Consider the following 15,776-nt stretch of genomic DNA (forward strand, 5'->3'; position numbering starts at 1 on the left):
TATTTCCATCTGTGACAATAGGCATGACTGATCACCTGTAGGTCCAGAATAGACGGAATAAAGAATGAAAGGACCAGAGGAAACGAGGAATTGTATATCGTTCTGATCATTTGGCGTGCGCAGCGGTCTATCATTCCCACAATCATCTCTCGCTTCTCTAAATGTGACCTTTACGCCGTGCACGCCTCGTCATCTCTCTCTCTTACTCTCGGTGACATTCGATCCCTGCGAGACACCTTTGTGTTTAAAGATCACACTTAACATGCAGGGTAGTGCTCAGGGCCGCCTCATTGAGACAAATGCCACCATTTTCCTCACATAGTCCCCAGAAATGAGCTGCCCTTCTTTACATAATGCCTCTAACCTTCATCTGTCAGGAGCTGCCACACGCAGCACTCCCACAATCCCACTGCGGTCATATGAGACTACTGTTAAACCCTGCCATGTGTGTCTAACGCAAGTTATTTCTCTTACACAAGCTCACAAACTCTTGGAATAGTCACATAAGCTTTAATTATTCATTGTACTCATAACAAAACCATAGGAGACGTAATGAGAAAATAATGCATCCAATTTTCCTTCATGTTTTCAGAGGCAAACAATGCATTCAAGATCAAGTAACGTTTGTCATTGCCTGTTCGTGTTTTGTTCGGCTCTGCACTTTGAGGGCCGTGCTAACTTGAAGTTAGTAGCTCATACTGACAGTAATTATGGTATTAAAAGGGGTAGTTATATAATTCATGAATCCTGCATATATTAGATATAACGTTTTTGGAGGGGGGATCATATTACATCCAAAGGGTGTGGAAAATGGTTTCTCTGAAAACACTGACCTCTTTTCTCCACTAAATCAGTCGAGCTGCATCATTTGTCTCTCTTATTTACTCTCTTCTCCCTCTCTTGCTATCCTTGATTTATAGTCGTCATACAGATATGATGTGAATGTATCTATCTTCATTATATATTCTAGCTTCAGTGCACACTACGGCTCTCAAGATTATCGCCTTAGTTTTAAGCAACAAAAAGACCCAGATTGTAGTGTTTGCTCTTATGAGAACCACTACTGAAGAAAAGTACTGAACCAGATTTCAAACTGGTTTAACATTTGGCCAAGTTAGGTTAGCATTAAACACCTTGAAATGTGTTTTAAGTCATAAACATGTTAAGTAAAAGCCTATTGGTTTCACTCTACATATAATCAGCTTTCTTCGTGTATGCTTCGGCTCACAAATTTGGTGTTAGTAAGTTTTGTATTTTTTTTTTTAAAGAAATTTATACTTTTATTCAAAAATAACATGTGCCACTGAACAAAAGTGACAGTAAAAACCGGTTTCACAGACAGGGCTTAAACTAAGCCAGGATTAGGCCATAGTTCAATTAGGACATTTAAGTAGGTTTTATAAACGTACTTAGAAAAAAAAAGCATTACTGGTGTGCATCTTGAGGCAAAACAAAGGCACTGTTATATTTTAAGATCAATCAGAGCAAGTTTCTTTCAGTTGAAACAGCTCAGACTTAGATTTTAGTCTAGGACTAGGCTTAAGCCTTGTCTGTGAAACCGGGGGTTAAAATGTTACAAGATTTAATTTTTAAAAAAATGCTGTTCTTTTGAACTTTCTATTCATCAAAGAATCCAGAAAAAAATGTAAAGGTAAATAAATAAATAAAATTAAGCAGAACAACTGCTTTCAACATTGATAATGATAATACGTAGAGTAAGGATGCTGAAAATTCAGCTTTGCCATCACAGGAATAAATTACATTTTAGAATACATTAAAATAGAAAACAAAAAGTGTAATCATATTTATAGTATTACTGATTTTATTTCCTCTTAGGTCAAGAGGCTTCTTTCAAAATCAATAAAAAATCTTACTGATCCCAAACCTTTGAATGGTTTTGTATGTGCACATCCTATACGTGTCTGTTCACATTTTGACATTAAAAACAGAGACAAATTATGTATAGACATGGTTTTCATGTGCTGTCTGCTTTTTACAACGCACTTGTTTTTCATAGTCATCAATGCTTTCTTGCATTTGGTGTTGGTAGTGTACAGAAATTACACTCTTCACCTTTAAAACCACATCTAAATGTCGCATTAGAAGATTGTGACAATCTAATTTGATTTCTCGGTGCTCCACAGATCAGAGGGCCTGATCCACGAATGACTCCCAGATACAACGACTCCGATCGACTGTACGCCTCCGTGCCCAGGTAAGCCTGCGTTTGCGTGTGTATTTTCACTTGTGCTTAGGGTTGCCTGTTCTTGTACCATATGCTGGACATATGTGGCACTGTTGGATCCGGAGAGTCAACAAAACAAGACTGGGGAAGGTGGAGGGGACTTCCCTTCCTTCTCACACACACACACACACACACACATACACACGCTAAGTCTAATCCTCTTTCAGCCCCCTAATTAAATCTTGAGTGTTTGCCTTCCGAGTGCTTTTCTCATCCCGGAATATTCACCTCATCTGCTCCCAGAGGACCGGGATCCAGACAGGAAGCTGGGAATGCTATCCTGGCTCACATCCCAGGTTCTTAAGTGCTTCAATCATTCTCCTTCAGGAACATACACAGATATGACATGGCTCAACTATGGCCTTCTGAATATTAGTATCTCACAGTGTAAGTAAAATGGTTTTGGGTCACATTAAAGGGCAGCTAAAGCCAAATTTGTATCAAACGGCACTCTGATTATAATTTAGATCATTTTAAAGTGCGATGACATGATTGATGTCTTGCAATTCCTGGATATGTCCACTAAAACGAACAACATAACAGTAGTTTACGAACAACAAAGCAGCGTTTACTTTTGTTTTTTTAAATGAGGTTTTTCATCCCAAGAACACACATTCTGTCATCAGTAAATGTTTTGAAAAAATTTTGTTCATACAATAAGAAATTTTGTGGGATCTAATGTTGTTTAAACACCAATATTCTGCAAAATATCTTTTTAGCTTCTGTCGGCGCCAAATGTGTCCAAAATAAATTTCAAATACAAAAATAAATAATTCCTGATGATTTTGCTAATCACCAGAACGAGGTTTTCTTAATTTAGGTTTCTTTTTGTGGTGGACTTTGAGGAGAATATTGTTAAGAAAGTTACTAAAAGGGAGTTAAAACTGCATTTTGAGATCTTGTGAACCTAAATGCTTATGAATACCAACAAAAAGTACCATGTTTTTATGGACATGTACCATGGTTTTGTTGTGTTTTGTATTTTTAATTTTTTTTACATGGACCATAGTTAAATCATGGAGTTCTTTGAGGTATCTTGAGTAGATATGGCATACACGGTAATAATTCAGTAAATTGGTACATTTCATGACTGTGCCATGGCACATGGTACTTAAATTTTATCATATCATTTATCAAGATTTAGACCTTTCAGTCCTTTCAAAATCCACCCAAATCCACATCAAAGCATATTTTCAAGAACTTAGACCTGTAAAACACCTACAAATGAGACATCAGAGCTAGTTGAACAAAGTTTCCTTTGCATATAAAATCACTTATTTGTACTTTTCTCAGATTCCACATCTTGTTTTGATATATTTCGCCAAAAATAAACTCCCACTTTAGCCCTCCTGCAGCTCCCAGCTCTCCCCGAAGCCGCGTTGCCGCCCGAAGCCCCGATGTATTCATAAGAGCGGACTATTTAAATGAAATGAAATACATTTTTCAGGGTTGAACTTTGTGCTGTGGTTCCCTCAGGGTGCTCATTCAGGCCCATTTCCTTTCAAATGACTGTGCTCCGTTACATTAGCATATATTTCCCTGTGCGCCGTCTCTCTCTCTCGCTCTCTCGCTCTCCCTGCGTGTGTATGTATGACTCAGTAGAAGCAAAAGTGCTTGTTTCGGTCTTTTCGAAAAGTTCCTCAAGGCTGAAAGCGATCACTTCAAACAGTATGTCACATCACTCTTGTCACAGAGAGCAATTTTATACTGTGTTCATCTGTAGGAGCCATAATGCAGCAGTCACACACAATCAGTCAGTCTGCAGCAGCCTCAGCGAGACCTGAGGATGGTGATGTGGTGTAGGGGTTAAAGCTCAGAGCTGGTGAGCAGAAGGTTGTTGGTTTGAATGAAAGTTACTTTTTTTTGTGAACAATTTTTTTATTTTATTTAAAGGCAAACTCAAACGAAAAGAAAAAAACATAAATAAATAAATAACATACACGAACATACAAAAACTGCAGTTTGGGGAAGCCGATACATGCAAACAGAAGCGCCCCAAAGGGGACAAATCCATGCAGCAATTTCAAATGGATCATCCGATGATCTGGGCTCTTCGAGGATGATGTGATCGTCTCCCAAATCCGAACAGAAAACAAAGTTTGTAAGTTACCACTGATATCCTTAGACCAGATATTTGTTATGGGCAATGGTCAGTTAGGAGTTAGAGAATTATCGGTTAGGATCAGGGAGAATTACTTTTCACAAGGAATATACAGGCAATTCTGTCAGCATTATCACCATTTCTGTCTAAAATAGAAATATTTACATTTCTTCAAACAGCTATCAAAACACCTTTAGTTTTATTGTCAGTCGCAGCGAAAGAGACCACCTCGTAATATGTATTATTGCATCTATGTACATCATCCTTCCACAAATGAGCTTTCTGGATCAAAACCTTTTTTCGTCGCAGTAGTTGTAAAAAAACTTGTACGTTGTAATGTCAATGGTTTAAATGGCTCCCATAAACGTACATTAATTTCAGTCATTACTATCAAACAAATAAGTGAACTGAACAAATGAGAGAAAGTTATACCACTGCAAATGAATTAACTCAAGTCTGCCTTTAAAAAACCATTAACATAAAAAAAAAACCACCCCATAAAACTTTGCAGACTGGGGTAAAAACCCCGGGCTGCCGCCCTCCCCCGTCTTAATCAGTGACATTAACATGACAGCCAGTACCATTCTTTAGAACACCGCCATTAGCCCGTTTATAAGAGAACAGAATAACTATGTATGCATGTATATTTTCCATAACGAGGAAACAAACATAAATTAATGAAAGTCACATTTTGTTTTGTTTTATTGTTATGTTTCTTTTAAAAATGCACTTTTATATAACTAAATATGTTTATTTAAAAAAAAAAATAATCTGTTGCATTGACTCTACACAACAATTGCGTATAGCGCTGTTATTGAAAAGTGTTTGCGGTTTGGTTTCGTCATGTTTGATTTCTGTTTGAAAATTATCGTTCTGATTGTTTTGTTTTCACAGTGTTTAGTTTTTCCAAATGTTTTCATTTCATTATGTAATGTTACACTGAATTACATTTTCATTAGATTTCATTACAGTATTTTTTGTGTTTTGTAACTTTATGAAAAGTTTTGAATCATTAGAAGTTAGAATCTTATACTAGTATAGTTATACTGCTATAGTATTTATTAATGTTTTGAATTAGCTTTAAATCTATATTTTCATTTTTAGGAATTTTTATGTTCTTTTGTCATTTAATTTTAGTTTTTGTTTCTTAAAATATTTCTATTTAGCTTGTAAGTTTTAGTAATTCTAGCACTTACAATTATTGATTGATTGTTTATTATTTATCTAAAGTTTTTTATTTCTGCTTTATTTGAATCAAAAACACATTTTAATCGTTAGTTTTTTATTTACACCGATTTTGTGTTCGTTTACAAGATATTTTGTTTATTTTCTTTTCAAAAGCTTTCATTCTCTGCATTTCTTTTTCGTTAAAACGCAATTAAACAACAGTACGTTTCGTTAAATTTCGTTGCAGTATTGTGTTTTGTTTCTTCGCGAAAAGTGATCAGTTAGGATCATTTTCTTTGTTTTCTTTCATTATTTTGCATTTTGTTAGTTTTATTACTCTGCATGACCGTTGCATTATGTTGAGTAGTTTAGCATTTTATATAGGATAAATTAAATTATGAAGCTATATTAAACACATTCAAGGTTTACTACCAAATGGCTGAAGATCTTAGTAAAAATAGCTTCTTTTAACCTCACATAACCCTCGTCACCATGTGAAAACACAGTAAACTTTAGAAATGCTTTGCGTCTTAGGTCATTGCATTTGCATACAAAAGAATCATTTCCGTTACAGTTTAGCCTCAGCAGGAGGTGGATTATGGTGAAGAGCTCTATCCCAGCAGACTCGCCGGCTAATCGGCCTGAGTCTTAAACCTAAACCTGCATTTGATTGGATAAAGATCAGCCAAAGGCAGGAGGTTACACAACACCACGACTGTCTGCAAACAGAGCTTGAGAACGGACACTGCTCGGTACAGTTTGGATTTTTACATCTCAGCATGTGTTTGAAATTACAGCTCATTTAAAACAATAGTTTCCGAGACCAAATCATTGAAATTAAAGAGAGGACTCCATGTAGCTGGAACAGACAACAGAGCATCAAGAAAGCCACCAGTTGTGCGACTGCCAATAAAAGCAGCACTCCTGAGAACATTCAGCTCTGCTAGAGAACATTCAGTGAAATTATGATTAAAAAGGGTTTGTTTATTTAAGATGGTGAGGTTCTACCTCTATAAAAAGGATGTTTTGATTCAGATTATCAGGAAGGAGTGTGCTTTTCTTTGTTCATTCATCTTGGCAACAGAAACCACTGTTACTTCTTTTCATTCTCTCATGACATCTCACTCTGCTTTATATTGGGTGTTGGCTACGGCTGCTGCTTTGCTTCCAAGTAAATAAAGCGCAGTGACTGTGTTCTGCTTTAACATTGTTTGCCTTGAGACACAGGAGCCGTAATGAAATCAGTGTTTGGAAATGAAACTCTTATTTTGTTTTCTGCCTCCATCAGCTCCTGTTTTCCCTACGGCCTTAATGTCTGGAACTAGTGCCATATATGGAATATATCTAACCAATTCTACACACATAATTGGCTGCAGATTAAACCAGTCTGGTTGATGAACACAGTATCTGTCTGTATGTATATATTTATGTCTCTTCAGTCAGACAAATTATGTACATTGGGGAAAAAAATTATTTGATCCCCTGCAGATTTTGTACGTTTGCCCACTGACAAAGAAATGGTCAGTCTATAATTTTAATGGTAGGTTCATTTGAATAGTGAGAGACAGAATAACAACAAAAAAATCCAGAAAAAAACCTTTCAAAAAAGTAAAAAATTTAGTTGCATTTTAATGAGTAAAATAAGTATTTGACTCCTTCGCAAAACATGACTTAGTACTTGGTGGCAAAACCCTTGTTAGCAATCACAGAGGTCAGACATTTCTTGCAGTTGGCCACCAGGTTTACACATATCTCAGGAGGGATTTTGTCCCACTCCTCTTTGCAGATCCTCTCCAAGTCATTAAGGTTTCGAGGCTGACGTTTGGCAACTTGAACCTTCAGCTCCCTCCACAGATTTTCTATGGGATTATAAGGTCTGGAGACTGGGTAGGCCACTCCAGGACCTTAATGTGCTTCTTGGCCGTGTGTTTTGGGTCACTGTCATGCTGGAATACCCATCCACGACCCATTTTCAATGCACTGGCTGGCTTCAATGCCCTGGCCCTGACGGTACATGGCCCCGTCCATTGTCCCTTTGATGCAGTGCAGTTATCCTGTCCCCTTTGCAGAAAAACACCTCTAAAGCATAATGTTTCCACCTCCATGTTTGATGTGGGGATGGTGTTCTTGGGGTCATAGGCAGCATTCCTCCTCCTCCTCCAAACATGGTGAGTTGAGTTGATGCCAAAGAGCTGGATTTTGGTCTCATCTGACCACAACACTTTCACTCAGTTCTCCTCTGAATCATTGGCAAACTTCAGACGGGCCTGTGCTTTCTTGAGTGGGGGGACCTCGCGGGCGCTGCAGGATTTCAGTCCTTCACGGCGTAGTGTTACCAATTGTTTTCTTGGTGACTATGGTCCCAGCTGCCTTGAGATCATTGACAAGATCCTCCCATGTAGTTCTGGACTGATTCCTCACCGTTCTCATGATCATTGAAACTCCACGAGGTGAAGAGAGTGCTCCTAATCTCAGCTCCTTACCTGTATAAAAGACACCTGGGAGCCAGAAATCTTGCTGATTGATAGGGGATCAAATAATTATTTTACTCATTAAAATGCAAATCAATTTATGACTTTTTTTGAAATGCGTTTTTCTGGATTTTTTTTGTTGTTATTCTGTCTCTCACTGTTCAGATAAACCTACCATTAAAATTATAGACTGATCATTTCTTTGTCAGCGGGCAAACGTAAAAAATCAGCAGGGGATCAAATACATTTTTCCCCACTGTATTTCTATCCATTCGTTTATATAACTGTGTTGTCTGTCTGTCTGTCTGTATCTATCTGTCTATATGTAAGCATGTGTATAATCTATCTATCTATCTATCTATCTATCTATCTATCTGTCTATCTGTCTATCTGTCTATCTGTCTGTCTGTCTGTCTGTCTGTCTGTCTGTCTGTCTGTCTATATATCCTGTCTATTCATTCAGATAGACTATCTATCTATCTATCTATCTATCTATCTATCTATCTATCTATCTATCTATCTATCTATCTATCTATCTATCTATCTATCTATCTATCTATCTATCTATCTATCTATCTATCTATAGATTATCTATTTGTGTCTACCTATTCATCGGTCTATCCGTTTACACACAAACTGTCATTTCCTGGTCTTGTTTTTGTTGCAGTTTATTGTTTAGTACATTGGCATAAATCTGAGTCAGTCCATTAATCCATTCTCGCTCATTGACTGGTCATAAGTTCATCCTGCTACTTACAATTCAACACACCCTCCTTTGTTCGCCCTCACCCACCAACTGTTTGGCATTGTGTGTGCACGTCTGTCTCTGGGGGAAGACACAGGAGTCGAGGTCAAATTAGGAGCCAAGAGAAGAATTTCCTTCCGAACGTCTTGGGCAGGTGCAGGGAGCTCAGGCAAACAGATTCCTCCCTTGTCGTAAGGCGGAAAATATTTTCGCGGACGGCTCGCTCACACATGTGGGTTTCTCCAAGCGTTGAGTGTTGATTAGCGCTAGCGTGAGAGAGATGGATTGCAGGGCTTGACATTACTTTGTTTTTACCCATGTATTTTAAATCACATCACCTACCGCAGGCTGTAGTGTCTATTTCACACACAAACACAAGCGCAAAGACATTTGTTCATTCACATACAGGCCTGTGTTCTCCGTCGCATATTATAAATGTGAATTCAAAGACACTTTGACCTGCAGTTGTTCAAATAAGCACATGTGGTGCTATAACACACACACAAACATGACCTTTACCGTACAGTGCTTCCATCTCTTACCCGAACACACACGTGCTGCTCCGCCGATCTCAAACACATGTGCTTATTCATCCACTCCCTCTCACACGCATAATTACGAACACTTACACACATCTGGTCATCTTACACATACTCACCCGTTGCTCACTCAGCTGTGACCCTAAGCCGCTGGGCTTACATGACGTCACTGGATCACGGAGTCAGTAGTAGGGTACGGCTGTAGCGAGTCGCTCATGCTAGAGTTTGCACCGTCCCAGTGGAGATGCAGCAGTGTGTATAAACCTGCTTTAATCCTCAGCTGCCAGAACACAGTCTATAACCCACGGCATTTCTCATTATGGCTAATCTAGCACACTAACTTAAGATCGAAGTCACTTGTATTTATCTCACGGTATAGTGAGCATTATATATTCCAGTCTAAATGGGGTATACATCATATATTGTAGTGTAAATTTTATGATATTATGCAGTGTAAATAGGGTAAATGTCATATACTGTAGTGTATATGAGGTATATATCTCATATCTAAATGACTTTATATCATATCGTATATTCTAGACTAAACGGCTTATATTCAAGTATAAATTATATTTACAGCATTATAGAATGCATATGTCTCATATTCTACTGTATTTGATGTATAAATGTTACATAAATTAATGTGTAAACATGTAAAATTCTCTAGTATACGCAAGGTAGTGAGTTTTATACAGTATATCATATTCTAGTATATTGTATGTATTCTAGTGTAAGTGGGGTATCTATATTTAATATATCTCATTTATTAAGCCAAAGTGATCTGTAGATGAAGTTCAGTTCCCCTTTATGAGGAAGTTGGTAGAAATTGGAAAATTTGGTCCTTATTCATTTTGTTTTATGAGCAGGCTTTTTTTAAAATCTGAGATTCATTGGTGCACATTTATAAAACTTAATTAAGTCCAGCTACTAGAAACATTTCTAATGGCTTTAAAAAATGAACAGAGAATTATTAAGGATTCATACCCTGAGATTTCACAGATGTTCATTGCCGTTAAATCCACCTGCAATTATTAAATATCAGTTTTCTGTAAACATATTATTACTCTTTATAGAAGCATTTGTGTTATGTGTTATGAGTGCTATCAATACAGTCACTCTGAAAGCAAAATGAAACATTAGTAATATTGGTCTGGAGTCTTGAGTCTGGCTATGTTTGGCCCTTATCTGTCTCCAGCCTTTAAACGAACCCACACACACTGTTTAGGCTCAAGACTGCAGTATTTCGGTTTCAGTTGTTCTTGGGTGGTCAGAGCTGACAGACACACTACACACGCTGCTGATGGATTATAACCACACACACACTCACCTCACAGTACAGTGCACAGTCTACACACACCCACACGCTTCTGTGTTTGTAACTAACTTTGACAGGTGAAACAGTGAATGGACTACAGTCACGCTTTAGAGCGAACTATATTAAACATCAAACGCTGCACGCATGAAACCTTCACACACATGTTGTGCAGTGCAGGTTTTGACATAAAGGTTGCTTGTTACCCCTTGTTAGTTTTTTAGAGGCCACGTGGAGGGATTGATCGTAAACGGATGCAACATTTGGATAAGTAATGTAGGCTGTAACCCTGAAAACATTAAGAATGCAAATGCATAATGCAGTTTTTTCCTTCCATAGCATCCATTGCCCTTCAATCTGCAGATGCCCTCCATTTATTCATGTAGTTTTGTAAAGACCCCTGCTTTCATTTATTCATTTCTTTGGTCCTCCTGTAGCCGCAGCTTTTATCTTGTTTGGCTTAATTTCCCAGACTGCCTATGACAGACTCTTTCGTTTTTTATTTATTATTCTCAAATAACACATCTCCTTTGAAAATGGTAAGTAGTGCAATCATTTTTCTGCGAATAGCAGAGATTGGCTCCCTCTAAGTGAATGTAAATGTTTAATTTGAAGGAAGTTTACACATTAAGTATTCCAGTTTTGGGGTTTGAATGCTGTTTATCTTCTTTTGATTTTGTACCAGAACAACACTGCCCACGTCAGTGTTCCTTGCTAAAGTGCATGTGTTGTGTTTTGGATATGAATCCTACCTGTTAAAAAAAGATCAAATTGCATGTTTTTTTTTTCATTAATTTCGAGACCAAATCTGAAGCTATATTTGAAGAAGTGGCTGAAACCCAACGGTTAAATCCTGTTGAGTTCACTAGCATGGGCTGATGGTGCTCTGGTTTCCTTGCAAGGCTTCTTAACTAGCTTAACCTGCAAGACTTCTTTAGTAAACCAACTTCAGAAGAACCATGCTGGTCATCAGGTTGTGCTACAGAGCAGCATGGCTATGCTGACCATAAAAATTGCCATAATTTACTCTCCCTCATGTTGTTCCACACCCATATGCTGTTTTATTTATGCCAGATAATTTTAAAACCCTAACAACATCCGTCAATCTAAAAAAGGACAAAAAACATCATTAAAATACTGTAAGACTTATATTTGAATATATTTGTGTCTATATATTTCCTTACAACTCTATTTCAAGTCTTTTAAAGTCATATGACAGCTTTGTGATGAAGAGATGAAGATTTTAGTCAAATAATGAAGTTAGCGGGATTTATGGAATTTTTGGAGCTCGACAGCTGTGGGTACTTTAAATCGTACTTGTGTCAAAATTTCATTTTTGTATTTTCAGTGGGGGAAAAAATAACCGAATTTACATCTAAAAATCAAAGTTCTTTATTGGCATCTGTGGTTCCATGAAGAACCTTTAACATCCACGGATATGTTTCATTGGACAAAGGGATCTTTGGATTTTTTAAAGGGATAGTTCACCCAAAAAGGAATATTCTGTCATTAATTACTCACCTTCATGTCATTCCAAGCCCGTAAGACCTTCGTTCATCTTTGGAACACAAATTAAGATATTTTTGATGGAGATTTCTGCCCCTGCATGGTCAACGAAACCACCACATTTAAGGCCCAGAAACATAGTAAGGACATTGTTAAAATAGTCCACGTGACATCAGTGGTTTAACCATAACTTTATGAAGCTATGAGAATACTTCTTGTGCACAAAGAAAACAGAAATAATGAGTTTATTCAACAATTTCTTCTCTTGCCTGTCAGTCTTCAACACTGAGAAGAATTGTTGAGTTTTTTGCTTTCTTTGCGCACAAAAGGTATTCTTGTAGCTTCAGGATATTAAGGTTGAACCACTGATGTCCTTGCTACCTTTTGGGGCCTTGAATGTGTCCGTTGCGTTGCTATCTATACAGGGTCAGAAAGTTCTTGGATTTCATCAAAAATATCTTAATTTGTGTTCCGAAGATGAACAAAAGTCTTATGGGTTTGGAGCAACATGAGGGTGAATTTTCATTTTTGGGTGAAGTATCCTTTTAAATGTTCTTCATACTAAGAAAAAATGGTTCTTTTATAAACTTTTCACTGAAAGGTTGCTTGTGGAACCAAAATTGCTGCGAAAACCCTCTTTTAGAATGTTTATCTTTTAAGAGTGTATGGAACAACATTATGGTCGGTAAATAATGAAAGATCTCTTATACTTGACTGCACTAGCCTTGCTAGTTCCTTCATTATCTGTGGTATTGGTTTTCAAGGAGGATGCCAGTGGAGGACTACTCGAACCAGAACTGGGCCAACCAGAGAGACCCCGTCCATTACCCCAACCCCATCTACGAGACCCATCAAGACACCTATCCTCCACGCTCTCCCCGGTTGCCCGTACCCAGACCCGCGGAGGCCACAGGTGGTTACTATCCCTCATCTCCTGCTCAACAGAGGGGTCCCGTGAGGCAGGACGTCCCTCCCTCATCAAACCCAGGTGCCAGAGCACCACCGCGATACGAAACGCTGAACCAGGGGAACTATCGGACGGTCAGTCCTGATCACTACGGCCCGTACGGAGATGAACAATACCAAGATCCCCGGCAGAAAAAGCCAATGATCGGAGCCGTCTAGATTGGTGCTGAAAAAGTTATGTGGTTATGTAATTGTGTCCATTTACAAGAACAATCTAATTAGTTTTCCCAGACTTATGAGAAGAAAAAGCAAACACAATTGCTTTGACACAGCCATCGATTACACCAAATTGAACTAGTTAAGTGAAGTTTGTGATTTGTTTTGGATGTCAGCCATTTTTCCTCTTAATTAGCATCAGTTCTGAACATCAAGTCGATTTTACACCAGAGTCAGTTAAGTTTAAAAGTTACAGCTTACAGAAGCACAGAGGGTTTGTAAATATGTATGTTTAGCATGTATTTAATTCAGTATACCACACAAATGTCTATATGATGATCTGCTGTGGTTAGCATGGCCATTTCTTCCCCCTAAAACACTCCATAAACTCTGTGAATCAATCGTAAAGTGTTTTTTTTTTTCATACGATGTTTTGAGGGTAATATCTCTTTCAACCACCTCCCTCCTTGATTGAGTTTAGTAAAGCCATTCTGAGGCCCAAAAACAACTAAACGGACAAGGTTACACAAACAGCTTATCTGATATCAAAGTCTAACAGTTTCGGCTTTTGTTGTCGCGTCTGTTTCTTTTATCGTAGGTCGAGGTTTTTACATTCCTAGTGTTTGATTTCCCTTTCTACCATTATAGTTCTGCGATGTGAAATGCTGCCCCATCGGTGCAATACACAACGCTCCATACACAGGGCTCTTGTAGTGAATGATCATTGTTGTTGGATCACTGCTTTAAAAACAAGACTTTCTGATATCCTTGGTGTGTAAAATGATCTGTTTGTTATAGACAGAGGAGATATATTGCCAGTTAAAACAGGATCTTACAAGAACCAACAAACATAATGAAATTCTGCACCCATTTTATGTTGTTTTTTGCACATTTATCGCCTGAATGAAGTGTTTTACAGGACAATGGCAGATAGATACTGAGAATACATGAAGTTTTTTATATTTTACTTGTAAGATTTTACCATTTACACATATGCTACTCTATTAAATGTTATGTTTGAATAATCAGTTGGTGTTCAATCTTGTGTCTGTCTTGTCCTTGAAAAGTTTATTTTAATTTCTATATTTGTTTATGGAAAATCTACTATCTTTGTGTTTATTTTTGTTTTGATATTTTTATTTAATCTTTTTATACTTGTTTTCTTTATTAACAGTTGTTAAATGATTTTTGTCAATTTATTTTGAAACCTAACAAAAGAAACAAAATACTGTGCAATTTTCTTTATTTAGCTGTTTTTGATTTTTTTTTTTTTTGTTTTTTGCTCGTATATAGTTTTATTCAAATCAAGATGCTGGTCTGATCTATAATTTTAGTTTGTTTTGATACTTTATTTTCTTGTTTTGATTTTTAAAGTTGGGCAAATGTTGTATTAAATGGAAAGAAATGCGTGTGCTGCCATAACCAAAAAATAATAGGCATACATTTGTAGCAAATAAAATGCTTATGACATTAATTCATATTAACTATGACATTTTGGTACCTTTTTTATTTGAAATGAAACTGTGTAAGTTTTTGTGTAAATAAAGCGGTGTGTTGGTTCAGGTTGATGATGACTTCAGTCATGTGAAGCTCTTTGGTGTTCATTGTGTCTTGTACAGATTTATAGCTTCATGCTCATAATGATGACTGAGAGAACATACTCATCTAACATTACTGATAATTACTCCTGCTGATTAGTGCTAATTCATCCTCTACCAATTAAGCTACAGAAGGTTATTAGGGCCTAATGGACCTATTTGGGGAATCTTGCTGATTAGGAAATTTGGCATTAAAGTGTTTGCATGTATCTGGACATAATTTCAGTTTAATTAACCCTTGGATGACAAGAGAGAGAGATGTTAGGTGGGAATAAATGAATTGTGAGAGTGCTGTCGAACAAAAGGTTGATAAAATTTGAAAAGAGAGATAATAACTGTGTGATGGCAGTTTAATCTTCATTATTTAGGAAGAAGACCACCACTCACGGATATCAATGAGCTGCAGTGCATTTTAAAGGGACGGCATTTTCTAGCTCCAACTGCATTTACCTGCTCGATTAATATATACTATATATTAATATACTTTGTAGACTCATGCTAAATTGTTTTAAAATGTTTAAGAATATAGCATTTGTTTTGCAGGCCCAATTATCAACAGAAATGTCATTAACCATGTCTCAACCCTCTGGTGCTGCAAAAAGAGTGATTATTTATATATATAGTTATTTATTTATTATTGTGAAATTAAATGAATGTACTATATTTTAGTTTTATGTTTTTATATAGTATTTTGTATTTGTTTAGGGGGGTTATCTCATTGAGGGTAAATCTCATTGTTATTTAGTTAGATATATAACCATAGTTTTAATATTTTGATTTTTTGTTTTCATTTTAAACTTAATGGTTTTTTTTTTTCTTTTTTTTAAATGCTCTGAGCTTTAGTTATTTTAGTACTTAACATTAACAAAAATAAAATCTAAAATATAATTACAATATACAATATGAAAAACTTATTTCAGCTAACTTTATTTATTTTTTATTACTGTTTTATTATTATTATTTTATTAAG

At 36.8% G+C, this 15,776-nt stretch overlaps 1 protein-coding gene across 1 annotated transcript in view; it reads left to right on the forward strand.

Annotated features, from left to right (window-relative positions):
• pard3ba (par-3 family cell polarity regulator beta a) overlaps nt 1–14,795 on the forward strand; it is a 149,043-nt gene extending 134,248 nt beyond the window's left edge. Inside the window, exons 22-23 of the mRNA XM_079420912.1 lie at nt 2,145–2,215; nt 12,851–14,795. Coding sequence (XP_079277038.1) covers nt 2,145–2,215; nt 12,851–13,211 — 432 coding nt within the window. The 3' untranslated portion in view covers nt 13,212–14,795. The remainder of the gene's footprint in view (nt 1–2,144; nt 2,216–12,850) is intronic.
• Nucleotides 14,796–15,776: the final 981 nt, after the last annotated feature.

This window comes from Barbus barbus, assembly GCF_936440315.1.
Source record: "Barbus barbus genome assembly, chromosome: 7".
NCBI lineage: Eukaryota > Metazoa > Chordata > Actinopteri > Cypriniformes > Cyprinidae > Barbus > Barbus barbus.